The sequence below is a fragment of the Rhinolophus sinicus genome, chromosome 4 (assembly GCF_057876585.1).
Source record: "Rhinolophus sinicus isolate RSI-liver-muscle chromosome 4, RSI-T2T, whole genome shotgun sequence".
NCBI classification, from domain to species: Eukaryota; Metazoa; Chordata; class Mammalia; order Chiroptera; family Rhinolophidae; genus Rhinolophus; species Rhinolophus sinicus.
The window spans coordinates 52,340,201-52,367,090 of record NC_142504.1 but is presented as its reverse complement, the minus strand read 5'-3'; the positions used below and the strand labels follow the sequence as shown (position 1 = coordinate 52,367,090).

Sequence of the window (26,890 nt, the reverse complement as noted above, 5' to 3'; positions counted from 1 at the left end):
TGAAACTGCAAGGAACTTCTTAGAAGTCTAGCCCAATACTACTACTACTACTAATTACCAACACTGATTGAGTGCTTGTCTGCCAGGCACTTACATAAGCTTTTACTATTTCATTTCATATACGCAAATAGAGATTGTTACAAAATACCTAGGAGAAGGTCCACAATTTTGAAGAGAGGGCAGTGGTTCCTATCCAATAGTGAAATGGTAATTCTTCTATGCAAATCAGTAATCTTTTAAGAAAAGTATTGGATAGTAGATATTATTAAAGACTATTTAGCATCTATTCTACTTTAATGTTGCCAAATTGCATTGAAGGGAACTTGGATTTTAGCTGCCCCCTCCCCCCACCCGCCCCCCACCCCCCGTATTCTGTCACAGAGTACAAATCTCTGCCAGTCTCTACGCCCCTTCAGAGCAAGGCTTGTGTCTTGTTCACTGTGTGCTCTAGAAACAATTTCTATGTCAAAATGGATTCTTTCCAAATTATCCATCACTACTTAGCCACACAGCAATTAGTTATTTTTGGCTGCTAGGAGGCATATTTGGCTGCTAGGAGGCATATTTAACATTGTGCTTTTAACCTCAATGAGTAAGGTCTTATATAATTTTATTTACTTTCAGTTTTAGTTTCACCACAAAGGTTATTTGTCCTATAATGCCATTATTTCTTTTTCTTTCTCTTAAGACATTAAAAACCTATCTATACAGCTATTTATAATTTCCATTAGACTTAAGATTAGGATTTAAAAGAAAACTCTAGAAGCCTTTTGGTATTTGAATTATGGAAGGGGGTCAACCAGTGACTAACTTTTGGTATGAACTTGAGGGGTAAATTCTTGGTGTAGATTTGCTTGTGCTCAGGGAGTGGTGAAAGTGGACACTGGAGGTCATGCTGCTGCCACCTCAGCCGTGACCACATGTACAAGAGAGAACATCCTTGCTTGTTTGGATTCAAAGTGCTAGGAGATGGTACAGATTTCAGCATTATTTTTTTGCTTACACCTACAAGACTTATTTTATCAGAGACTCAGTGACCTGAATCATCACATTTTTTTCCCTACCCTAGCCTGCTGGGGCTTCATCTGTAGTTGCCAAGGTGTTCCAGCCGATGTGGCCGTACACCCTGTTGTGTAGGGGCTCCTTTGACATGCTCAGCGATGCACTTCATGGGGTAGGGGTACAGGTTCTCACACTTCACATGGCCCTGGAATGTGTTCAAACCTCTACTGCATGAAGGCCAAATACAGAGTGAAGAAGTACTGTGAAATACCAAATTCCATGTTGACTTTCATAACTACTTTTATCATTTCAGACACCTTTATTTTGTTCTTTTGTCTCACGATCAAATCCAGAATTGACTCCCTTAAATCCAACAAGCATGTGGTTGAATCTAGAGTATTGTAAGGAAGTTTAACAAAAACTTCCCATCTCTGATTCACTGTTGTGAAGTTTATGAAATGTGTTTTTTATTTCTAATGACAGCACTCAAATTTGTCTCTCTCTTCCCTGTATTTAGCCCCTTTTCATATTTCCTAGTGACAAAGGCCAAGAAACAAATTGGCCAGGTCTCACCTTCCAGCTGGTATGGAGTCTCGTGCCAGAGAGGCACTTCTCCAAGTCACCAGCCAAAGGATGTCCTTGGTGTTGTTCTGAGGTTGAGCCGTCTCCATGGCAACCCATGCTTCATCTTCCATGTTTTGAAGGAGGGGTGGAGGGGAGACTAGGAAAGACTTGGTTATACTTTGTATCACCATGTTGCGCTCAGAAACTTTGTATCTTTCCTATTAATAACCAAATGTTTTACAACATACCAAATGTACTTTGAATGAAAATTCTGACCCATAGATTTAAGAATGCTTTTTGAGAGTTCTGATTTAAAACTGTATATATAGATATATAGTTTTTAAGACTATCAGAAAAAGAAAAACTTTTTGTCTTTTGAAAAATTTTTAGGTCACTTAAACCACTTTCAATTGTTCTGTCCTAAAATCCTGTTGATTTTGCTTCCACTTGCTTCTAAAAAAATGCTTTATTGCTTATATTTAAAGTCACTTAGGATTAATTTTATTTTTAGAACTCTAGTTTTATGGACAAGTATTTTAGGTGTCCTATACATTTATGGTTCCATGCCATTTAACAAGTGACAACACACGTAATAGGACACATTGTTGTTTTCAGAATAGGACGCCTTGTTGATTTTGTCAAGACCCAGTATCTATCATTATCATTGAAATAATAGAAAACGCACAATGTAATCACACAGATCTTAGATACCTTCAAGCGAAGATGTCATTATAGATACAATTAGCAGTCCTGCCTTCACAATTTGCCTTAAATAATTAGCGAGTACTCAAGATTTTTCTCTCACTTGGAAAAGTAGGAGAAAGAGGAAGAGAGTCCTCACAAATTTCTATCTAACAGGAGTTGTTTTCTCCAACGCCAGGCATGCAGGAAGCTTCAATGAAGCTCACCGAGTCACTGCATGAAGTCTATGAGCCCGACTGGTATGGGCGTGAAGACGTGAAGATGGTTGGCGAGGTAAGACCAGGATGGCAGCACACAGGAGGCCTGGGGGCGGGGGGGGGGGGCGCCTGCGAGGCTCCCACCAAGGCCACTCACTCAGCCTGTCCCTGACCTCCGCGCCTCCCAACTTCTCAGCCCAAACCATGATAGGACGCCCTATACCCAGAAGGCACCATACAATTCTGCTACCCAGATCATCTCAAATGTGGTTATTAGTGAACTGATTACAAGGCCACGTGGATGGAAATCTGTGGGTTAAAGATTATTTTTCCTCAAAATAAGAATAGCATGTTTCTGTTCCTTACTGCGCGTCAGAACAGCCCATTTCATCAGAAGAATGGGCATGCAGTACGATGATTCTGTGTACTGACGTCACCTCTGCACCCTGCTCCCACGCCCTCCTGGAAAGCATGAACAGGAGTTGGGACGAGCATGTATTCCACTTAAACCCCAGCTAGTCCTTTCCTGGCAGACGCAGCTGGCCTGCTAATAGGGGCCTAAAGGCTCCTGCAAGGCTTTGTCCCTAGAAAGTCTTAACACCTGAAATTCAACTTGTAGCCTAGGGCCAGCTGGAAGTGATCACCTGGGTGTGGCTTCTTTGAGGACAGTGCAATGGGGCTGGCAGGGACCAGCGGCTCTGCGGGATGTCGGACGAGTCCTTTAACCTCCTCGGGCCTTAGTTTTCTTCTCTGTAAAATGGGAATAGTCATCATACCTACTAATAATACATTCAGAGCCTTTGTACTCGTGTCACTGACAGAGTGCACAGAGCATGTGATTATTACAGATATTAGAAAGCCCCCTGGCAGGGGTTCTCTCCCTCCAAGTTCTTCTTAAAACAAAGAGCAGTTGTTTGTCACCCTGGACTTCACAAGAGCTCATTGCTGCCCAGTTAGGCACAGAAGGCCTAGGAGATACAGACACCACAGCTCCGGAGAAGGTCTGATATGTGATGAGTTGACTGTCTATGAGCCTGTGGGAAGGCGGGGTCACACTGCGGCCCCAGGCTGCTTCCCGAGAATTCTGATACCCCCACTTTGATCTTTATAATCTCGTTATGACTGAGAAGAAGAAAAAAAAACAGATTTATTTATGAGGAAAGCTCTTGTTGGCTCTCTTACCTGTTGAAAATGTTCAGGACATGAATTGGGCAAAACCAGCCTCCACACACCATTTTCCAAGGCAGTTATTAAGTAATTGCATCTTCTCACATTTCTTCAATAACAAAAACACTGTGTTCTAACATCATATTAAAAGCTTGACTCATATTGTAAATTTCTGACTAATCACGTATAATTGAAAAATTGTCATGAAATGAGTTTTTAAGGGAATAATAGACACGTGTGTTACTGGCTTTTCAGAACACTGTACTACTTTCTTTGTGGGCAGCTGCCACTGTTGACATTTATTCTGAAGGAACCAGCTGCCATCCTACCTTGGTCCCTGCGGCTGCCAGATTTTTGGAATCTTCAGTTCCAGAGTCAAATATGGGTTCTTCTGATGGTGAAGGAACTGAACATTGCATGTTCAGAGAGTCTACTCACATTAGAAGAGAAGCCTTTTTATATAGAGGACTTGATTTTTTTTTCTTTGAATAACATTATTGATTTTGTAATAAGTAGATTTGTAATAAGTAGAATTAGTTTTTGAAGTGTGAAAAAGAAATGAAAGGAAATAAACCTCCCCCAAAGTGATTTTCTACAGGATAGATACTTATATCCCTCCCATAAAGGGCTTTGGAGGTGGGGGCCCTGGATGGTGTGGTGAGTCTACAGACGCCCGGGGCCCAGCGGTGCCGTCCTTGCTGCCTCCTCCAGGTTTGAGATGACTCTGAGCCCTGGCCATGAGCTCTCATTTCTGCATTCTCGTCGGCAAGAAGGAGGATGCAGGGAAGATAAACCTCCTTTTAGGGACACTCTCCGACCCATTGGCCACAACTTAGTCTGGGGGCTGCACTTAGCTGCAATAGAGACTAGGAAGTATAGTCTGTCCCAGGCAGCCAGGTGCCGGCTGAAACTGGAGCTTGCATTACTAAGAGAAAGAAAGGGTACCCCTGTTGCCCCCAAAATAATACCTAGCCAGACCATCAGCTCTAATGCATCTTTTGAAACAAAAATTAATATAAGACCAGGTCTTATTTCACTATAATATAAGAGCCGGTCTTATTCTTATATAAGACCGGGTTTTATATTAATTTTTGCACCAGAAGAAGTGTTAGAGCTGATGGTCCGGCTAGGTCTTATTTTTGGGGAAACAGGGTAGATACTGCAGAACAAGCAGCAGATCCTGTCGGGAGACCCTAAACGTTTTAATACAGGGAGAAATGTGGAGATTATGTTCTTGCACACCTTCTATGTGAGTGAGATTCTGTGAAGCACTTTACATGGGGAAATTGAAACTCAGAGAGGTTCTAGTTTCCTAAGTCACACAGCTATGGTAGGATATGAGCCCTGTTCTGGTAAGGCAGCCTGTGTAATAGACAGATCGTGAGCTTTGAATTCAGGGACACACACCTGGGTTGAAACCAAAGTGTGTCATTTATCAACTGCATGACCTTGGCCAAGTTATGTAACAACTCGGGCTTCAGTGTTCTCTTCTGTGTAGTGGCAACAATAGGGCTTTCCTCATAAAGCTGTTGTGAGAGAATTAAATGACCATGCACGCACATACATGGAAAGTATTCAACCCAATGCCTAGACATAGTTAGAAGTAGCAGCAATAATAATAATGCCTAATATTCATTGTATTTATCATAATTGATATTCCATAAATGGCAGAGCCTTTCCAACAGGACTAAATTTTCGGCTTTCTCTGTGGAAGCTGCAGCAAAGGTTTATTGTTTATTTGAAGTGGTTTCTAGTTTCATGGGTGGCTTCAGAAGTAATCCATGTGGAATTCTTCAGTCTCTTAGCCCCCAAAGGCCATCTATAGGGATCTGGAGACCTTTCGAAGCTTGTATGTGCTTTATTAATGCAGAATCAGAAATACATTTTTTAATGGGCTGAGCCTTTAGATAGCCTGTACTGTAAATTACAGCTAGTAGTTAAATGGCCTAGAAATTTTATTGTATTATTTAAAAATCCACAATTAAAAAATTCTAACATCTACTGTCTGGCTGGAGAAATATTACTTACCTAATTTTTTTAGTTTTAGATTTTTTTAGAAGTTTGTTGAAAGGTATCCAGTTAAATTGATTCAGCAGTTATGTCTTCATTTCTCTTTTTCTCTTAGAAATGTGATGTGCTGTGGGAAGACTTCCATCAAAAACTAGTGGATGGGTCCTTGCTGACACTGGATACCTATCTGGGCCAATTTCCTGACATAAAGGTATTTTACTCTGCGTCTATAAAGGGAAGAATTGAATGATCCCAGGTGCTTACTGAAACACGGGCAAGAGGAATCAAAAGTCAAAGACAGTTGGTAACTTTTAATTTATTTAAGTATGACATTTTTATCCTGTTCCTAACAGTTTGAAATGAAATGTCGTTATAGAAATCACTTTTTCCCCTTTAGTGAATTGCTTCAGCTTTTATTTCTCTACAGAAGTCTTTTTAATCCAGTAGATGTAAAGTTGGAAATCAGAGATACAAAAAAATTCTAATCTTCTTTATGTTTAAACCTCTTTGTTATGTATCATTTGACAAGAATTTCCATTAGAATAAACAGTGGTGATAAGGAAAGGAGAAACTTTAGTGTAAATATCAGAGCAAAATCTGATCTTTTGTTGTGTACTGTTTATTTGCATATGTTCAAAGCACACCTACATATTTTTCTCTCCTTGAAATTTTCAGGTTCAAACTGAACTGCAGTTGACCCTTAGGGGTGCCGACCTCTGTGCAGTCAAAAGTCCGTGTAGGACTTTTGACATCCTATAAACTTAGCTGCAGTTGTCCCTCAGTGTCCACAGGGGACGGGTTCCAGGACCCCCACAAATACCAAACTCCGTGGGTGCTCACGTCCCCGGTATAAAATGACGCGGAACGACGCACACATTCGGTCCTCAGCATCGCGGATTCCCAACCGCAGATCGAAAATACTGTTTTCCATCCGCGGTTGGCTTAATCTGCAAATGCGAAACTGGAGGGTATGGAGAGCCAACTGTATATTTATTGAAAAAAATTCGCCGGTAAGTAGATCTGCGCAATTCAAACCTGTATTGTTAAAGGGTCAACTGTATTAAGGTATAAGCATTTCAAATACATTTGCATCTGGATCTCAACATGTCTTGTCTAAAACATTTGTTCTATGTGATACTTGGATACATTAAAAGGAAAATACACAAGTGAAAGTTTGAATATCATAGATTTGGAATTGACTCTGGAGGTAAGGTGGTTTTTAAACCACCTGGGCTATATAGCAAATGGTAGCATTAATAGAGCTGCCCCGCAACCCCCATTGTTTTCCCTGCACAAGGAAGGATGCCAGGTATGATATCCGTGGACTGTCCTTTCTATAGGCTAAGAAGGCCATGAACTGGCATCTCTGGGCATCTGCAGCATCTTATCAGGTGATTTGTGATGTGAAGATCTACTCTTCCCTGGCCTTTTGTAGCCACTGCCGAATACCAGGGAACTAGCTGCAGTAATGTGCAACGGCCTTGGCCAGGAAACATCGTGAAGTCTTGGCCACAAACACCACTCGTGTCAATAAACTGGTTTCTGTAGGCGCACACTGAATGCCTAATGCCAGCTGATCAACATCAAAAGTGTGTTTTGGGCCACGAGGGCCACCAGACAAATACCTAAGTGGATCAGACTAGATACATTAGCCTTGTTGGCAAAATGGCACAGAGAACACATCCAAATGGTCGATTCTCCATGATGTTGTCATTATAGGCAGCAGAAGACTTTACTGAGCCATTCCATAAATACATCATAATTAAAAGGTATAAGCCAATTTTTTAAAAATTTTCTAAGAAATAGAAAAATTGCAAAAAATTTTAAATACTGTAAGATTGTGTGTACTAGCCTACAGGGAATGTGTTTTGGGTTATCTTCAAATTATTTTATAGAGATTCAGATTTTATCTTAGAATCTGTGGCATTTGTGGAGCAGTCTCAGAATCATTATCACATTTCAGAATATCGTTTACTACATGACAATTTAATCTTTATAAAAATGAATTTCCAATAAATCACAATAAGGGAAAATTTTGTCCTCCTACTTGAAAATTTCAAAGCAGCTTATAACTTGTCTAAATTATTCATATAATGTATATTCATAGTATGACTTAGCTAAGCCAATGAAGGCAGTGATTGACAAGAGAAGAACACATTTGAAAAGTCACTGAGTTTCAGGAATAAAAAGTTAGTATCATCCAAAAAATGTGAAGTCTCTTAGTTGTGGTATTGCCTAGCAGCAGTTATTTGGAAATTGGCCATACTCTCGGAGCATATAATTCCAGAAGACAACTACACACACAAGCACCTGCATTGAAACATAAGGAGATTAAAATAAAACCATGATGGATTATATCGGCTAGTCTTTTCAGTTTGTTCCATATCAGAAACAGGAAGAACTCAGCAGAACTTTTACTTAAGCAGTTCTTTTCTTGAGGTCCACGGTCGAAATCATGCACAGAAATGATCCTCCAGTTACTGAACCATATTTACACTAGAGATTTGGGAATGATATCTAGCTGGATGCCCTGAAGATAAATGAAAACATGTCATGGTTTTGCCTGCATCATGTAAAGAGGCAGAAGAGATTTCTCTTTCTCTGAAGTCACATTTAGAATGTCATAGTATACACATAGGGTTTCATCCAAGATAGAGAATTGTGAAGCTGTTTCATATGACGAACAGTTGAGGAAATAGCAGTGTTTAACTTGGAAAGGCAACAATTTGGAATTGGGCAGTTGGGGGTATAGCTGTTTCTAATATTTGAAAGACTTTTCTTCTGTGAAAATGCACTGAAACTATTCTTTGTGCCTTTACTTGGTGGATGGAAGTTAGCAGTGGATATAAACTCAATTACTACATAAAGTTAGTGCTGAGAGATTATGTAATGAATGGATTATTGGTGGAAAGGAGGATTATGATTAAAAATGTTAAGTGGAGAATTTTCAAAGCATAGCACACAATTGACTTCCTTTGCTCCCATTAAAATCAGCAGCTATGTGTAGTTAAAACCTCAGGCAAATTTCCAAATATTTATGGCAGCCCATCAGAGAGGGCTATGGAATACCATTCATGAGCGGTGATGTTTGACTGTTCCAGCTGTGACTGGCAGGGCATATAGTGTTATGGTTGTTATTATACAGCACTGATGTCTGAAATCAATGTTGTAATAAGAGCCAGTTTGTCACTAACACAGGCAGGCTTGCAGCTGTGAGCAGTTATTGTAAAATGTAGTTTAGATTCTATCTTGGCGGCCACTCATAAGCAATTAAACATATATTTACAGCAAAGTGCCAAAATGAATCCCAAATTGAGGTTATTATAGAAATTTAAAAAAATACAATAAATTATTTTCTTTACTGCACAGGGTCAGTGCACAGTGGAAATCTGAAGAAATTTTAATTAAAAACTTAAACAATTTATTATTAAACTAGTAAATTTATTTAATTAAATTTACTTGATTGGATGGTGAAATACAAATTATATCATTTTCTATATAAAAGCTATCATATATTAACTCCACCCTTACTTAGGAGATTTTGCTTTTTTTTTCAAGTCTCCCAAATATCAGACAGATAAGGAAAAAAGATTGATTTGTTTTTCCAGTGCAAAAATATCTGCATCAAAATGAGTGATGGCCTTCAAAATAGTCACTTCTACATGGTAAACTGTACTCTGTAATTGACTTGTCAATTACACAAGAAAGTCAGTCACATTATTTACTGAACTACTTGTTTTTAAACCAAAAATTAAGATGACCCAGTAATTGAGTTTTATCTGTTTTCAAAAATCATAGCCATCTTCAAAGAATCAAGATTTCCTTCTTGGAACGTGTAAGGGCAGAGTCACCCCCACCTACACCCCCACAAGTCCACAAAGCAGAGCTTCATAAGAGTTTGTATGTAGTCCCACAAAACCACTTCTTATGGGACAGGGTTCCTTTGGAAGTAACAGTTATATATTTGCTAAAATAATTAGCTTTGTCAGCTCATAGGCACATTGTATCCACCATACTTTATTAAAGGGCTTCTCTCTCCCCTATCTGGGCTAATCCACATATCTTTAAGTGAATGTGGTGCGTCAGCCATACTTTCCACTACTAACACCAGTTGGAAGTGGTAGGTGCAGAGGGTAAAGTGAATAAGATTGAAAGTAGGTAAATGAGAAAAAGGAACTGTCCCAGCCCACCTCTCACCAGTCCTGACGGGGGTGTAGAGGAATATCATAGAGTGACAGGTGGTGGTTGAATGATAGTCTGTCAGTGAAACATGGGACTTGTTAGAAGAAGTGCTAACCAACAGTCAGAAGCAGGGCTGGGACTGAGTGAGGCAAGTGAAGCCATTAGGATTCAAAATATACCAGGAAGCACCTACTCTTCGTGGCCTATCCTGCTCTTACATGACCCTCAGAGGGAGGGCCTTCTTAAAATTTGTGCCCTAGGTGTCTCACTTGCCTCGCCCTACTGTAGACACTGGTCAGGGGCTGATACTAATTCATCTTTTACCACAGACTTCTAAGCAATTCTGGACAAACTAGTGGTTAATCTCATGCTACTTCAAATTCCCTACATGTAAAATGGCAATGATCATACTGTATCCATACCGTACGTTGCTGTGAGGACCAATGGGATGTGACCATGTTTTGTGAGCCATACACATTTATGTTGTCATTGTTTTTCTTCTTCCTACCATATCCAATTACAAACAAGTTAAGGGTCTTCTTCTGCAGTGGTTCTCATTATTAGAGTAGCTGGGCATAACTGGACTACTGGGCATCTTTTTAAAAAGGACAGATGCCTGGGCCTTGCTTCAGACTAATTAAATCAGAATCTCTTAATCCAGGGCTCAGGAATCAGTATAGTTTTTACTGTTTGCTTATTAGTTGTGCCTCTTTATTTAACTTGAATTTTCAGTGGTTGCATTACAATTTATAAGGTGCATCTTTAACCTACCATGTGTAACTTCAAAAAAATATTAAAGCACTTTATGAATAGTCTTAAGAACCTTACAGCAGTATATGTTCAGTTCTGTCCTCTCTTCGTTGTGCTATTGTCACGCATTTTTCCTTTACATATGTTATAAACCCCACAATACATTGTTTCTGTTGTTTGCTGTAGATTGCCAACTAAGCTTTTCAAACAATTAAAAGAAAATATAATCTTTGTATATTTACCTTGATTTTCACAATTTCTGCTACTCATTTATTTTTATGGCTCTACTTAGTGTTAAAATTCTCATGCTATCTATCAGCGAATTTGCTCAACTTTTGTTTGTCTGAGAAAAAAATACAACTTTATTTCACCTTCACTCTTGTAAGGTATTTTCACTGGGGATAGAATTCTGAGTTGGTAGGTTTCTTTTTATGTTTTATTTTTCAGTGCTTTAAAGATGCCACTTAATTGTATTCTAGCTTGCATAGTTTCTGAAGCTTAGTCTTCTGTAATGCTTACCTTTGTGCTTCATGTTTTTCTTTATTTTTGATTTTCAGCAGTTTGACTATAATGTATTTGGATGTGTATTGTTTGGTATTCATCAGTGTCTTGGATCTGTACTTTGATGTCTTCATTATTGTATAAATTTCTCAGCCTTTATTTCTTCAAATATTCTGACTACCTCTCATCTATTTTTGAGACCCCATTACATACCTACAATATGGTAGACCATTTGATATTGTATTACTTAATTCTTAATTTTTTTCAACTTTTTTTTCTCTTTGGATTTTAATGGGAATAATTTACCTTGATCTACTTCAAGTGCTCTCTTTCTTGTCTCAGCTGTTTTAAGTCTAGTGATTGGCCCATCAAAGAATTGTTTCCTCTCTATTTTTTTATTTCTAGAATTTCCCTTTGACTATTAAAGTTTCCATATCTCTGCTGAAATTCCTGTTATGTTTATGTGTGTTCTCTACCTTTTTCAACTGAATAATATATTAGTCATAGTTATTTTAAAATTCTTCTTCAATACTTCCAACATCTGAGTCATGTCTAAGTCTGATTTTCTTGATTACTTTATCTTCTCTCATGGGTTGTTATTAATTTCTCCTGGGTCGTATTTCATAACTTTTGACTGAACACTTCACAATCATGTATAGAAATTGAAGACTGAAGTAATATTTATGCCTGTGAATAGGCATGCCTTTTTGTCAGACCATTGGTATGGGAGTTCAAATCAATCTAACTGCAACTTGAGCTAGATTTGGGTTTTGCTGTTGCTATTGTTACTTTCAGTACACTGTGGCTTTGAAATTCCTTTAGAACTGGGCTGCTAATGCCTCGTGCCTATAGTCTATCATCTATAGTGTTTTCAGACTCTTAGGTTGAAGTCTGGTTTTTGCTTCTTTGACCCACGTAGGGTGGGCCTTTGGATGCCAGAGATTTTTTCTCAGTGTTCCTGTTCCCCATCATATTTCACTTGTTTTTGTATGCCTGTGTTGCAGAGGGGGTTCTGTCTCTAGGAACTTGTCCATCTTCCAGTGGTAGGCTTGTTATTCAGTGCTAGACTTGTAGTGGGGGCGGGGCTGGTTTCTGTTATACTTTCCTGGTTTTGTGTTAGGTAAAGTTTACCTCATATCTGGGATTGGTCTTGAACAGGAGTTTTCTGTCCCTGCCCTAGTGGGAACCTACCTCTGCTTGCTATAGGAATCATATTTTGGACCCCAAATGGTGTTATGTCACTCACCAGTGAGTCGCAGTCTACCCTTCTATGTAACAATGATCTCTGCATATATCCTAGGAGCCAGAGGGTTTCCTGTCACTCCTCCAGAGCTAGATTGGATTTGGTCTACTCCTCCTCCAGAAGCAGTGGATCTTTTCCTGGCCTCTGTGAGTGGCAGGATTTGGTGCTCTCTCCTCAAGCAGCTTAAAGCATTTGCTTTGTGAGAGGAAAAGGTCCATGGAGTTGAATAGGGCTTTGTTTCCACTCCCTTCCAGTCATAGATCACCTCATTCTCACCGGCACTGCAAGGGGGAGTGTCCTGTCTTCAGACTTTCTGAAAGCATCCAATGGAGGTCCAAGGAAAGAGTTTGCCTGAAAGTGCAATTTCTCTTGTGCCTTGGGCACCCAGCTTTTCCAAACTACACGTTAGCCCCCACTAGGCCTTTAGCAGTTTGTTAAAATTTTAGCTGACTTTTTCTTACCCATTTGTATGCAGGCCACAACTTTTACCTGTACCTTGCCAAAGGTAAATGGTTTGCATGTCTCTTATCTAGTTGGAAACACTTGTCCCTCTTTAGAATTCAGATTATTGCTTTGTGACCTCAGATCTGATACAATCAATAAGAATTATGTTTTTTTTTATATTTATCTACTTTTTTCTTATTAGTGTGGGAATGAAATTCTTTGCAGCTTTCTGTATTCTAAGTGAAAGTGGAAATTTGTATGAATCAATATATTTTTAAGGCCCTTCAATGGTTCTAATGAAACAAAAGGATTGAGGAACATTTCTAGGGAAAAGGATTTTTATTCCTAAGAATCTACTTTGTAGACCTGCTTTGTAAGTATAGAACTATTTTATACATCTGCTTTGTAGGACTGCTATTAGTGTGTGCTATTAGAATTATAAAGCCAATCGTAATATAGTCTTTCACTATCTTGAAAACAGAACATTTAAACTTTAAGAATGCAGGCTAGTAGAGGGTATAGGTTTATCTGCTTCCCTCAACCAGTTCTGGAATTTTTCTGGTCTTTGAGTTCAAATTCTTTCTGTTCCTCATGATTGGTCTAATTATTATCAGAAGGGCAGCTGTTTACCTAATGGTTTTCACACAAAAGATTGGAGACTGTAGGCTGATTTCCAGGGATCATTTATCTACTGAAGTTCACCTTGGTCTCCAGTCAAGGTCCTTGGGTCCTCTGGACAAGGACTCTGCACAAAAACAATCTATGCCCATGACTCTTTCTCAATGCTCGTATTTTCTATGGGCAGAATCGCATCGCAAAGCGCAGTAGGAAGCTGGTTGACTACGACAGTGCCCGCCACCACCTGGAGGCTTTACAGAGCTCCAAGAGGAAGGACGAGAGTCGGATCTCTAAGGTAGGGATTGAGTCCACTCTTGTCACCACTCCATATTCTAGACCTTGCAACGTTGCTTTTAAAATGAAATGTTTACTTTGTAAAGGAGATTGGAATCAGGACAGAATTTAAACTGAAACATTGTGCTTGTGGGCTGCTTTCCATACTTTTTCATTAAAATAATGAAAATAATGTTTTCCAAATTATTGTAGAGTTCTCATGGGTGACTCATAACATTTTGATCAAAATAAACTTTGACTCCCAACAATACTGTAGAATCACAGAAAGTAATGAGTGTTTCTGTACTTCTTTTTGTGGGTACGGTCCATACTGGATGCTAAAAATTTAGATTCAGATAGGGAACCAAGTTTGAAATCTCAGACATAACTTCTGAGAGTATGGACAAGTGCTAGATTTGTGTAACATTCATTTTCTTTTAGAAAACTATTTCAGTAGCTTTTACCATGTAAGTCAGTCATTTACCGATGCCAATTAATTGATTACAGCTGCACACTACTCCCTTTGCTTGCAGTCTTGCTTCCCCCTATCTGCCTACACACAGCTACACAGCTACCCAAATGGTCTTTCTGCAACATATATCTAGATATGTTTCTTCACTGCTTGAGTCTTTTAATGGCTCCCACTGCCTGTAGAAAAAGTCTAAATTCCTTATCACAGCATATGCGATCTTTTTGACTCACTTATCCATCCTTATCAACATTCTATCTTCTTTCTGCTCCTCTCTTTCTTCCGTACACACATCCTAAGCTCGAGCCCCCATGACCTACACATCAGTTCCCAGCAGCCACAGTAACAGCTGTTCTTCAGGATGTGAGGCCTCATAGATGCCAGACACTATGCTCAATACTTCACCCACATCACCTTTCCTTAGTACTCATGGCACCTGTCAGGTGCGCATTACTGTTTCCGTGTTATGGATGAGGTATCTGAGGGAACAAGCAATCTGACAAGTTCACAAGGTTGGTAAACTAAAATTCTAACCCAGGGAACTCCACCTTTATGTATTACAATGCTTTACCCACCCCGTTCTTTAGCAAACATTTGCCAATTCTTCAAGAGTCACTTAAAATATCACCTTCTCTGTGGAACCTTTTCTGTTCTCTGCACCAGCTTCCCCAACAGATGCTCCATAACAGATTATAGGCCCTATCTGGCAATGTAATTATTTAGACTTCCTACTACACTGGAAATTTCTTGGGGAAGCTCCACATTCAGTATCCAGAACACAGCTGTGTATGACAGGCAATTAACACATTTTTGTATCGTGTTTCCCCGAAAACAAGACCTAGCCAGACCATCAGCTCTAATGAGTCTTTTGGAGCAAAAATTAATATAAAACCTGGTCTTATTTTACTATAATATAAGACCGGGTATTTGTGATATGATATGGTATGATATTATATGATACTGGGTCTTATATTAATTTTTGCTCCAAACGACGCATTAGAGCTGATCGTCTGGCTAGGTCTTGTTTTTGGGGAAACACGGTAGAATGAATGAATCTGCCAGAGACTGTAAGAGCAACTGTTGTAATGAATTCAGTTTTCTTGTTTTAATAAGACTTAATATTTCAATTGTGTTGAAAAAAATCATGTAGATGTTAAGCAGACTAATTTTTCTTCTTCCCACAATGTTTCTAGGATGCCATAAAGCTATTCCTATTTTATATTAAATGATTTTGTTGTGTATAGAAATAGTTTGTGTTTATGTCGTATTTTTTAGTGTAAACATTATATTTCATTTCTAGGCAGAAGAGGAGTTTCAGAAAGCACAGAAAGTGTTTGAAGAATTTAATGTTGACTTACAAGAAGAGTTACCATCGTTATGGTCAAGGTATGGATGTTTTTGTACAGGTTATACACGTCCCTTTTAGAAGTTCAAGTACAATGAATATCCCTTATCTTGTCTTTGTTGCCTGTGATGGTTCAGCGCTGTCCAGTGTGAGTGCTCTATAATCTTCCTTTCCAGTATGGTAGCTACTTGCCACATGTGGCTGGCTTTTGAGCACTTGGAGTATAGCTGAATTATAAATTTATTTTGTTTTAATCCATTTAAATTTAAATAACCTCATGTAGCTAACAGCTACCATATTGGATGGCACAGTTATAGACTTTGATATAGTTATCAAGTGTTGACCCAACTCTCAGTTAGAGGCATTAGGAGAATGACCCTTAACCTTGAAATTTACAAGGAGACTCTTTCAGTTCTTGGCAGAACTTCCTTTATTTCAAGAGTTTATCTAGCCTTCTGACTTTGATGCCAAGCCACTACTTTCAGTCCTGACCTATTAACCTGAAATTCATTCCTATTTTCAGACACTAAATATTCCTATTTACAGGTACTCTGCATTTCTCAAGGCAATAATGTGCATTTTTCCATTTCTCATGTCACCGAGTGCTTCTTATTTATAGGTATTCTGCATTCCTCATGGTACTAAGTGCAGTTTTCCTACCCAATGGTAGAACCAAAAAGCTGTTGGGTGAAGTAGGGCATTACGTCTCTCATGTTCCATCAACACCCCATGCTAACCACCTAAATGCACAGAATTGTGCTTGCTGTGCGACATTGCTCTAACTCAAATCCTCTGGTCTAATTTCCAGCCAGATTGTTGCCCCTAAAACCTTCCTATATGGAAATTCTAGAGCTTGTACTTACCCTCCAAATTCTAAGCATTTTGAGGATCTAGACTAGAGTTTATCCATTTCTGTGTTTATCCCTAGTGCTGTTGATTTGTTGTCAACAGTAAGCACTCAGAGTTTACTTCTGAACTATGGAAATATCTACAGGAAATTTTGGCTAGTTCATTATGAAACTAGCTTCTAGGACATGCCCAATTAAATGTCCAGCCATAGCCCAACGTGTGTGAAATTAACTCGTTGCTCATATGAATTTACTCATTCTTTCAACATCTGGATTTCTGTTTGAGCACTATCACTCCTGGGCTCCCAGCCTCAAAACTCTGGAGTCATTAACTACAGGAAACCAAAGAACCATCAAAGGAAACAATCCATTCTTTTTCAGTGTGGTTTTCCGGATTGATCTGCCCCTCTGTATTCTCACTGCCACTACTCTAACTCCCCTCATCTTTTTGTGGATTATGATGGGAGTCTTGCCCTCACATTTCTGTCCTTGAGCTCTTCTTGTTCAGCTCTTCATTCCGAAGCTGCACTATGGCGTCTCTGTGACCTGTGTAGAAACCTGATGTATGCACCCAAAGGGGACCTCAGCTCTCCCCAAATGAGGTTTTGAACAGCTTGAATATATAAACTTATAGGGATATAGATGAGACAAACACCTATTTATCATTTTAAGTTAGACCTTTATTTAGACCTATTTAATTAAAATAAAAAATTACATGAAATTGTGTGTTTTTAAAGAAACATTATTTTTTTGCACACTTATATTTTCAGAAATACTTGTATCCAAAATCTTTATATACATCTTTGGCATCCATGTCTTTCTCCTCGTTAAAGACACTCATCCAGTCAGCCAGTAGTTCTTCAGAGCTTGTCGTTTTGCTCAACAGGCATTCTATCTCAAACGCAAGTTGTCAATTGCATACAATTAAGACAGTTACTTTACACTTCTCCTGTAAAGGAATTTTAGTGGTCTCAGACATAATTACTCCATTGCTTTTTAAACTGGTCTTTTGGAAGGCTTGGGTATCACAGTGTTCAGTATTTCTAATTATGAACCAATACTCCTGGGAAAAGTGCCAAAAGGCAAATATTATTTGCCTTATATGTGTTGGGTATGTAACATTTTTTTTTTCTTAGTTCTATAAGTATGTAAAACTAGCATTGACTGATTGACTGATGTAATTTCTGGCTTACGTTCCCTCCCCAAATAGTATTTGATTATTCAAAATAAAATAATTGTCAAAGTATCCTGAATTTGAAAGACTTTGTAGGGACTTAAACACAATGGGAATATTTAAGGGACAAATTTTGGAGAGAAACCTTTGCCCTTATCTGATCATACACAGAATAAATGCTTTGATGCTTTTTAATTCAGTCTAATTTCTCATTATGGCACTCAAGGTTCATTCCCTTCATAGTAATCAGATCCTGCCCTTTGATCAAAGTCAAGCTTAGGCCTTTCTTTATGTATAGTGTGTTCCTTGACTAAACCCAGATTACACAACCACAATAATGGTGTGAATTGTGTGTGGATGTGTGTTGTGTGTGAAGGAGCAAGAGATAATTTATTGAATATTTGCCAGGTATCATTTTGTGTACTTTACACACATAATCTCTAATCATCACAATTACAGGTATTTTCATTTTACAAATGAGGAAGCTAAGGATCATATCACTGAAACACTTGGCCTAAGATTGTAAACTTTATAAATCCTAAAGCTGGCCTGAGGCCTGAAGTTTGTAAATCCTGACTTAAAAGCACTTCTGTGGTTTTTCCTATACATTTTGCTGTCTTGTAGTTAGGGCCTCTCTTTACCTAAAATGAGATTGCATCCAGTCTTTCATAAATAAAATTTATTTCATCAAGTTATTTCATAAATACATATGTTTTCCTCCCAGCTATATTGCTCCACCTTGAAATTAAAGGTAGTACTTTGTATCTTCTGTGATGCCTGTGGTGAAATTTATGATATTGGACATGTATTCATAAGTATTTATTAACGGATTTATGCATGAAATCCTGCATCAAACTTTTCATAATCATTCAGAATGTTGGGTGAAGTGTTCCTTATATGTCATGTCCAGTTGGTCTACCGTGATCTCCACGAGTTTCCTTAGTCACTTTCTGCCTAGTTGTTCTATTCACTATTGAAAGTGAGATACTAAAGTCATCAGCTTTTATTGGTGAATTGTCTATATTTCTTCGATTCTGTCAGCTTTTGCTTCATATATTTTGGGACTCTTGTTATGTGTATATATGTTTATATTTGGTGTATCTCCTTGATAGATTCACCATTTTATCTTTATAAAATATCCTTCTTTGTCACCAGTAACAAATTTTGCTTATTTTGTCTGGTATTACTATAGCCACTCCAGCTCTCTTTTGGTTATCACTTGTATGAATGAATTTCTTTTACTTTCAACTTATTTGTGTGTTTGAATTTAAAGTGTGTCTCTTATAGACAGCATATAGCTGGATTGTGTGTGTGGGTGTGTGTGTTTTATCTATTCTGTCAACCTTTGCCTTTTGATTTGTGTGCTTAGCTCATTAGTTTAATTACTAAAAAACCATTTCACTAATTGTTTCTGGTATGTCTTATATCTTTTTTGTTCCTCTATTCTTCCATTATTGTCATGTGTGGAAAATTGTTTCAAAATTTTGGATGCATAAGGGGAGAAGAGAAATGAAGCACTACCTAAAGGGGGATGTAAGTTCAAAAGAGGAAATACGAGGGTATGTTTTTTATAATGGAGCTTACGATTCATAAGAGATGATAGATATCAAAGAAGGAAGGGTTCCAAAGAGAATGTTTGGGTTAAATCTTTTAAAATGATTACTGTCACAATTTAGGGAAAAGGATTACCTAGGCGGAGGTAAAGCATGAATAAAGGCATGAAGATTGAAGCAGATATGTGGGCTCATGGAAATGTATTTAGTTTATTGTAGCTGGATGTCAGAGTGGAAATGTCCAAAAGGAGAGTTGTGGTGATAAAACAGGAGAGAGGCAGTTGTCAGATCCATTTATAATTCATTCAGGAAATATCAATTGACTACCCACTACTTACCAGGTACTTTTTTAGGTACTGAAGATCCTGTACCAAAGGTGTTTGTTTTCTTGGAGCTTATATTGAAGTATAGGGAAAGGCAATTACCAAGAAAATAATTAGGAATAAAATGTTACACAAAAGGTTCAGTGCAGAAAACAAAACAAGATCATTTAATAGAGAGTGACAGGGGATAGGATAACTATTATAGACTGGCCAGTGACGGAAAGGTTCTCTCGGGGTGATAGGCAATATATAAAGAAAAGGAAGTGTGTGTGGGGGAAAACTGAGTGCCATTTTGTGTATGTTGTATTTGAAGAATCACTGGAAGTCCCAAAGGATCAATCTATTGAGCTAACTAGGTCTAGAGCTCAGAAAGAGTTTGGGAGTCATTATTATATGGGTAGTGGTTGACACCATGAGCGTTGATGAGGTGTAGGTAGTGAGAGATGAGATGGCTAAATGAGGGCCAAAGACAAAACCTGTGGGAGCACCAATAGTTAAGGACTGTGCAGAAGAAGAGGAGCCTGCAGAAACGCCTGAGAAGAAATAATCAGAGATGAAGAAGGAGACGTGGAAGGGACCCAGAAGAGCAGTATCTCAAAAAGCCAAGAATGGAGAGAGTTTTCAAGTGTAGTGCCAGGAGTGTTATTTACAATAGAGAAATCAAGTAGACAAGGGCTAAAGATGTATTGCCTTTGTTGAACTTCCAGAGGAGTTCCAGTCGGTGGTGAGGTCAGAGTCTGATTACTCGTGTTGGAGACTCAATGGGAGGTGAGGGAGCAAAAACAGTGGGTGTCGTGTGTTATTTTGAGGCTCTACTATGATGGGCATGAGGAATCGTAGCAGATATAGGAGGATGATGAGACAAGGGAAGCCTTTTAAAATAACTTTTGTCATTTTGAGAAGATGGCAGTCGCGAAGGTGGGATGATTTAGGACTGAGTATATGTGGAGTAAGTAAGGGGTGAAGGTGTCGACAGAGGTGTTGAGGGCTGTGTCACAGAGCTTGGTAGATGGAGCAAGATGTTCAGCCAGAGGGGACAATAGCCTGGGAGAAAAGAGGCAGTTATCTCAGAGAGATTTTTAAAAAGTTGGGATTCTCTACAATTTAAAAAAGTGCTCAGAGTGGGGGACTGAGGGAGGGATAGTGGGGGGATTAGATGTGAACTCCCCCACAAATGAAAATGAAATAATTTTTAAAAAGCAAACAAGTGGTATGATTTCCACTCTTCTTTCCAGAAAAGCTAGGGTCCTTCTTGAAAGCCAGTGTCAACCTATATATTAATATTAGTAAAACAAAATTACTTTCTCATTCCTGCCCCCCCCAAATATATTCTTCATTAAAAAGTAAATAAAACTAGTCTTAAGCGACCAGCATTACAGAAAGTCTGATGAGAAGGTTCACTTGCTTAATGTTAGGTTTTAATGCAATAGAATCAGTCACAGTGCTGGGCATGTTCCAATGCAAATGTGTCACCCCCACCATCACCCCCCAAAATGTCAGCAGCTGGAATCAAAGTGAATGAAGCATGAGTGAAGGATCTCCAGGCCTAGGAAATTCGGTTCGTGGGTGGGCCAGTAAGTTTTCTCTTTTCAAAGGTGCGGCAGTTGTGATTGATGGCAAGATCCAGGAGATGCATGAGTAAATCCTTGCAGGATGAGTATAAATAGGGATACTGGGGTCAGGGAGGTCAGGGAGTAGGAGTTTGTTATTTGGTTGCATAGTCATATGAATCTCTGTGTTAGTGTTAAGGTTTGGTGAAGGAGAGAGAGGGAAACCATTAGGCATATGCCATTGTGGATAGTGAATGGGGTTGAGTAAGGAGGAGGGGTGGGGGGTGGCAGGGAGGTTGATAAATGAGCTGTGAAGAGGTTGAATATGGATGCATTAATCTCAGAGGCATGTAAATGAGCTCAGAGGATCAGGCTAAAGCTGGAAGAAAACTCTTCTTTCTCCTACTCCATCCCATGGTGAGTGAGGGATGGCAGGGGACTATACTTCCTCCCCTGTAGGGGGAGGAAGCAGTGAGCACCCCAAGGAGAGGCAGGTTTCCTTATAGCAGTGCAGAGGGAGGGTGTCCTGGCCTGGGAGCTGTGATTGTGTTAAGCTCAGCTGTTAATCTTTTCTACTGTTTCCAAGAACAAAGAAACCTCTTAATAAATAAATTTAGTTGGTCTTGACAACCAACCAGAAGGGGCCTGAAGATGCCTCAAAAAAGTCCTTCAGGGAGATGCTGAAGTCTCAGAGTCCCTTGTTTATGAAGAACTTGTGAAGTGAAACCTCCCAAGCAGATAATATAAGAATTCAGAGTCTGGGATTCTGTGGATGGGTATTTCGCTGCTGGTGACACTAGTTTTTCACAAGCTAAGTTTACAGTCAGAACATGCCCTTTTAGTGCAGTGAGTGCCACACTTGTTCATTCATTGGCATGGTCATTTGTTCGTTTGTTCATTCATTCATTTGTTCATTCGTTTGTTCGTTCATTCATGGAATATTTACTGCATGCCTGCTCTGTACCAGCTGCTGTAGTAGGTGCTGGGCCTATTATAGTGAGGCAATCCCTTCTTGGAAGGAGTCTCTCATTTCATAAATTGGAAAATATCACTGAATGATAAGTTGCATCAAAAATGTTGAACACTTTTTTCTAAATTAAATACTCCTAGTTTATTTAATTTATAAATTATATAAAGAAACTATCAAAGTATTTAAACATTATAAATGTTTGTTTAGTCATTCTAAACAAGGTATTTCTTTCTAGAACTGCCCCAGTTATTTTTCTAAATAATAATTGATATAAATAAGTTGATATATATGCTGTAGATCACAAAATAAAATTTAAAGATAGAAGAATGGAAATTCGTTTTTTAAAAAATATTTTATTGGGGAAGGGGAACAGGACTTTATTGGGGAACAGTGTGCACTTCCAGGACTTTTCTCCAAGTCAAGTTGTTGTCCTTTCAATCTTAGTTGTGGAGGGTTCTGTTCAGCTTCAAGTTGTTGTTCTTTCAGTCTTAGTTGTGGAGGGCGCAGCTCAGCTCCAGGTCCAGTTGCCGTTGCTAGTTGCAGGGGGCACAGCCCACCATCCCTTGCGGGAGCCGAACCTGCAACCTTGTGGTTGAGAGGACATGCTCCAACCAACTGAGCCATCCGGGAGCTCAGCAGCAGCTCAGCTCAAGGTGCCGTGTTCAATTTTAGTTGCAGGGGGCGCTGCCCACCATCCCTTGCAGGAGTCGACGAATTGAACTGGCAACCTTGTGGTTGAGAGCCCGTGCTCCAACCAACAACTGAGCCATCCCGGAGGCAGCTCAGCTCAAGGTGCCGGGTTCAATCTTAGTTGCAGGGGGCAGAGCCCACCATCCCTTGCGGGACTTGAGGAATTGAACTGGCAACCTTGTGGTTGAGAGCCCACTGGCCCATGTGGGAATCGAACTGGCAGCCTTCGGAGTTAGGAGCACGGATCTCTAACCGCCTGAGCCACCGGGCTGGCCCAAGAATGGAAATTCTTGTTTTTGCTAAATGTATCCAAGGTTCAATATGTTTAATATAAAATCCCTTAGAAATAAATAAGAATGAAACAAGCACTAAGAAATAAGCAAAAAAAAAAAAAAAATGATTACTCACAAAAGGAAAAATGCAAATGGGCAATACATAAATGAACAAACAAGTGTTAACTTTCATTAAAGCAATATAAATTTAAAAGTTGGTGAGATGCTGATTCTTGCCCATCAAATTTATGATGGTTTTGTATACAGTCATATTCAAAGTGGAGGCACTATGGAGGCTCAGCCCTGGAGGGACCAGTGTGGCCGTGAATGTCAAAGTCTTCTGTTGTGTGTGCCTTTCACACAGCATTTACATTCGAGAAAGTTATTTTAAAAATAAAGCTGTGCACAGTTTTCATTCATAGATCTTCTTTAGGGTTTGGTTATCATAGTGAAAAATGAATGAAAATAAAACAGTACTCACTAATCAATTACAACTACTCTTCCCCCATCTGCACTCCCCTTCTGTTTAAATCTGACCTGTTCTTCAGGGCAGCCTAAGTTTGTCCTCTCAAACAGATGTTTGCAGCTGGCACAGGGCTCGTTACTCCCTTCAGCTCTCAGCCCCTTTGGCTTTCTCCATCAGATTTATTCATTTTGGGTATTTAGTCATGTATGGACTTTGTGATAACTTTAACATTTATATGCTATCTTGAAATCTGCTTCTCTATCTTAACCAATGTGAATGGGACTAATCAGCCTCCACTAATGGGATTGTTGGTTCCTGGAGCCACCTGAGCCCACCACTTGGCATGCACCCAGAGTTGGATAGGCCCTTTGTTGAGTAATTGAATAAGGAAAGTTCTAAGAAATTACTGTCTGGGGTCCTAGAAAAGGGGTCCTGGGCTGCCACTTTAAGTGCCCATGAAACTTCTCTGCAAACAATGTAATGAGTTGGGTCCCTCTGCACAGGGTTGTCCAGGCATCTGCAGTCTGTCTGTCCCATCCAACTGCTGCCTTCATTTTCTCAAATGCAGGTCCAGGCCCTCTCTTTTCCCTTATTTCAAACATGGCGGGGGCTACAAATAAACACTGTACTTCGTGGTCTGTTCCAGAGCACAGGTCTTTATTACCAGGCTCTCATCTTCCAGGCTTCTGGTCTGACCGGGAATAGTACTTATATTTCCCAAACACACTATGCCAGGATTTTCTTTATGAATATATGTTTATGTATATGTATATTTATGTGTATGTTTGTGTGGGTGTGTGTATATATATATTCACAAAAATACACAAACATCTGGATGGTTATGTATAGAATCTAAATCAATTAAAGAAAAAAAATATGTGGAATGAGGGATACGTGATCGCTGTAGATATAGAACAGTGAAACATTTGTCTTTCTCTGGCTTATCTCACTTAGCATAATGTCCTCAAGCTCCATCCATCTTGTTGCAAATGGCAGGATTTCCTTTTTTCTCACGGATGAATAATCTGTACACACACACACACACACACACACACACACACACACACACTATTCTAGCTACCTGTCTGTCTATCACATCTTCTTTATCCATTCATCCATTGATGGAGATGAATACTTGGGTTCTTGCCATAACTTGACTATTGTGAATGATGCTGCAATGAACGTAGGGGTGTATATATCTCTTTGAGATCCTGGGTTGCTGGGTCATAAGATAGTTCTATCTTTAATTTTTTGAGGAATCTCCTACTGTTTTCCACAGTGGCTGCACCAATTTACAATCTCACCAAAAGTGCATGAGGGTTCCCTTTTCTCCCCATCCTCAACAACACATATTATTTCTTGTCTTTTTGATAATGGCCATTCTGACAGGTGTGAGGTGATATTGTGTGGTATCACTTATATATGAAATCTCAAAAAAATAAAAGGCAAACTCATGGAAACAGAAAGTAGAAAAGTGATTGCCAGGGCTGGAGGTGAGAGAAATAGGGAGAGGTGGGTAAAAGTGTACCAACTTTCAGCTATAAGATGAATAAAGTTTAAGGATCTAATGTGAAAGGGGTGACTATAGTTGATTACACTGTGTTAAATAATTGCAATTTTCTAAAAATCTAAAACTTAAAAGTTTTCACCAAAATAATAATAATAATAACAATAATAATAATAAATGTGAGGTGATGGAGGTGTTAATTAACCAGATGAGGGAATCCTTTCACAATGTATATGTATATCAAGTCACCATGATGTACACTTTAAATATGTGAGTGATTTTATTTGTCAAATATACCTCAGTAAAGCTGAAAAAAAAAAAAAAAAAAAAGATGAAGGAAATCCAAATAAACTAGTCTTACAAAGTAAAAAAAAAACATTGAGTGGAACATGGTAGAAATTTAAGGTACAGATTAAGTGTAGAAAAAGGAAGCCTTATTGGTGTATGGATTTATCACTCAACTATTCTTTCATTTCTGGATCTATTTAACCTAATGTTACTCAAAATTACATAAATGAAACCTGTTTTTAAAATATTTAATTGCCGTTAAAAATACAGTTTTGCTAACTGAACTTCTATTCTTTCCTCTTTGTATCTCCACATGATAGACGAGTTGGATTTTATGTCAATACTTTCAAAAATGTCTCTAGCCTTGAGGCCAAATTTCATAAGGAAATTGCGGTGGTGAGTAATGATGATTATTTTTACTTAAGGAATATAAAGTGAATAAACATCTGTTCTGGAAGCAAATGAAATGGCATAGCCTTATGCAAAGAATTTGCTCACTTACATGCTTTTTATAATATTGTATACTTACTCTCAGTAATATTTCTACAATTTTTTGTGACCACATAGTTCTCTATATCTTGCAAAGATTTTAGTTTTTAGGTTTACAAAAATGCTGTCATGAATCATTGGCTGCATTAATTTTTCTTCTGAAATCATTTTTTTCACTGTCACAGTCTCACAGTTTTTTTCTTTTTTCTTTTTAGTCAGTTTTTAAAGTTGGAATTTCAAGTGGCACTTTAGGTTGAGGAAAAATTGGTCTCCAAATATTCAGATAATCAACAGCTGTGTTGTCAATAAACAGCTGTGTGGTATTTTCTTAGTGTAGCAGGGTGGTTGGATAACTTTATCTCTAGTAGAATCAAGGTAAGCAATAGTTTTTTGTTTTCTGCTCTCTACTCTGGTTAATAAATGTATTGTACATTTTTTTACTTTATTTGTGTTTGTGGCTTTTCAGTTTTGACATGAATTTTAAATTGGACCATATGCAGAGACCATCCATACTATTATAAGATTCTTAGCTTTTCAATAAACAGTTCCCTGGGGGTGGGGGACAATAGCCTGCATAAGCACCAGAATGACTTGCAGCTAATAGACAAGTTGCCTCTGTCCCATTAGCTTTGCCACAAATTGTATGAAGTGATGACGAAACTGGGCGACCAGCACGCTGACAAGGCTTTCACCATTCAAGGAGCTCCCAGGTAGGGCCATGTTCATCAGAGCCAAGTTCATGTCTGTTCACCTTTGATGCAGTGCTTGTGGCAATTTGTGAAGTCTGTACCAGTCTGTAGTATTTTACTCTTCCTATAAAAATCTGAAACGAAGGAGCATTTCCATGTAGAATCTGACACCAGCCTTAGTTCTGTGTGTTTACATTTATCTTTCTATGGATTTACCCACCATGGGCTTTGGTCATTGTCACAATAGAATTAACTATCTGCCTATCTGCTTTCCATGGGACCTAAGAGCAATGGTATAAATTTTTAACATGTAATTTAGTTGTGCACTTGTTATTTTCTTTGGAAAAGAAAGGAATTCCTCAAACTCACAACAGTTAGTCCTGATACTGATCATGGGTGATGACGTTTTTAATGAATCCATTTTGGGGAAAGGAAAGAGGAAGTAGACATTGCTATCATCTTACCTCCTAACTCCACCTCACAAACACTGTATAGTTTTGCTTTTATTGCATGTGGGTATTTTGAGTTTGCCAGCCAGTTACACTGAAGGCCCAGTGATCTGTAGAGGAATCGTCTGCGTTACCATGATTTGGTGTCACACCTG

General features: G+C 38.8%; 1 protein-coding gene across 6 annotated transcripts in view; it reads left to right on the top strand.

Annotated features, from left to right (window-relative positions):
* The window catches only part of AMPH (amphiphysin), a 224,020-nt gene that overhangs the window by 133,975 nt on the left and 63,155 nt on the right, over positions 1-26,890 (top strand). For all 6 annotated transcript variants that reach the window (XM_074340534.2, XM_019710241.3, XM_074340533.2 and 3 more), the window contains 6 exons: positions 2,447-2,541; positions 5,758-5,853; positions 13,568-13,675; positions 15,423-15,508; positions 25,429-25,504; positions 26,225-26,307. In XM_074340534.2, the coding sequence (XP_074196635.2) occupies positions 2,447-2,541; positions 5,758-5,853; positions 13,568-13,675; positions 15,423-15,508; positions 25,429-25,504; positions 26,225-26,307 (544 nt within the window). The remainder of the gene's footprint in view (positions 1-2,446; positions 2,542-5,757; positions 5,854-13,567; positions 13,676-15,422; positions 15,509-25,428; positions 25,505-26,224; positions 26,308-26,890) is intronic.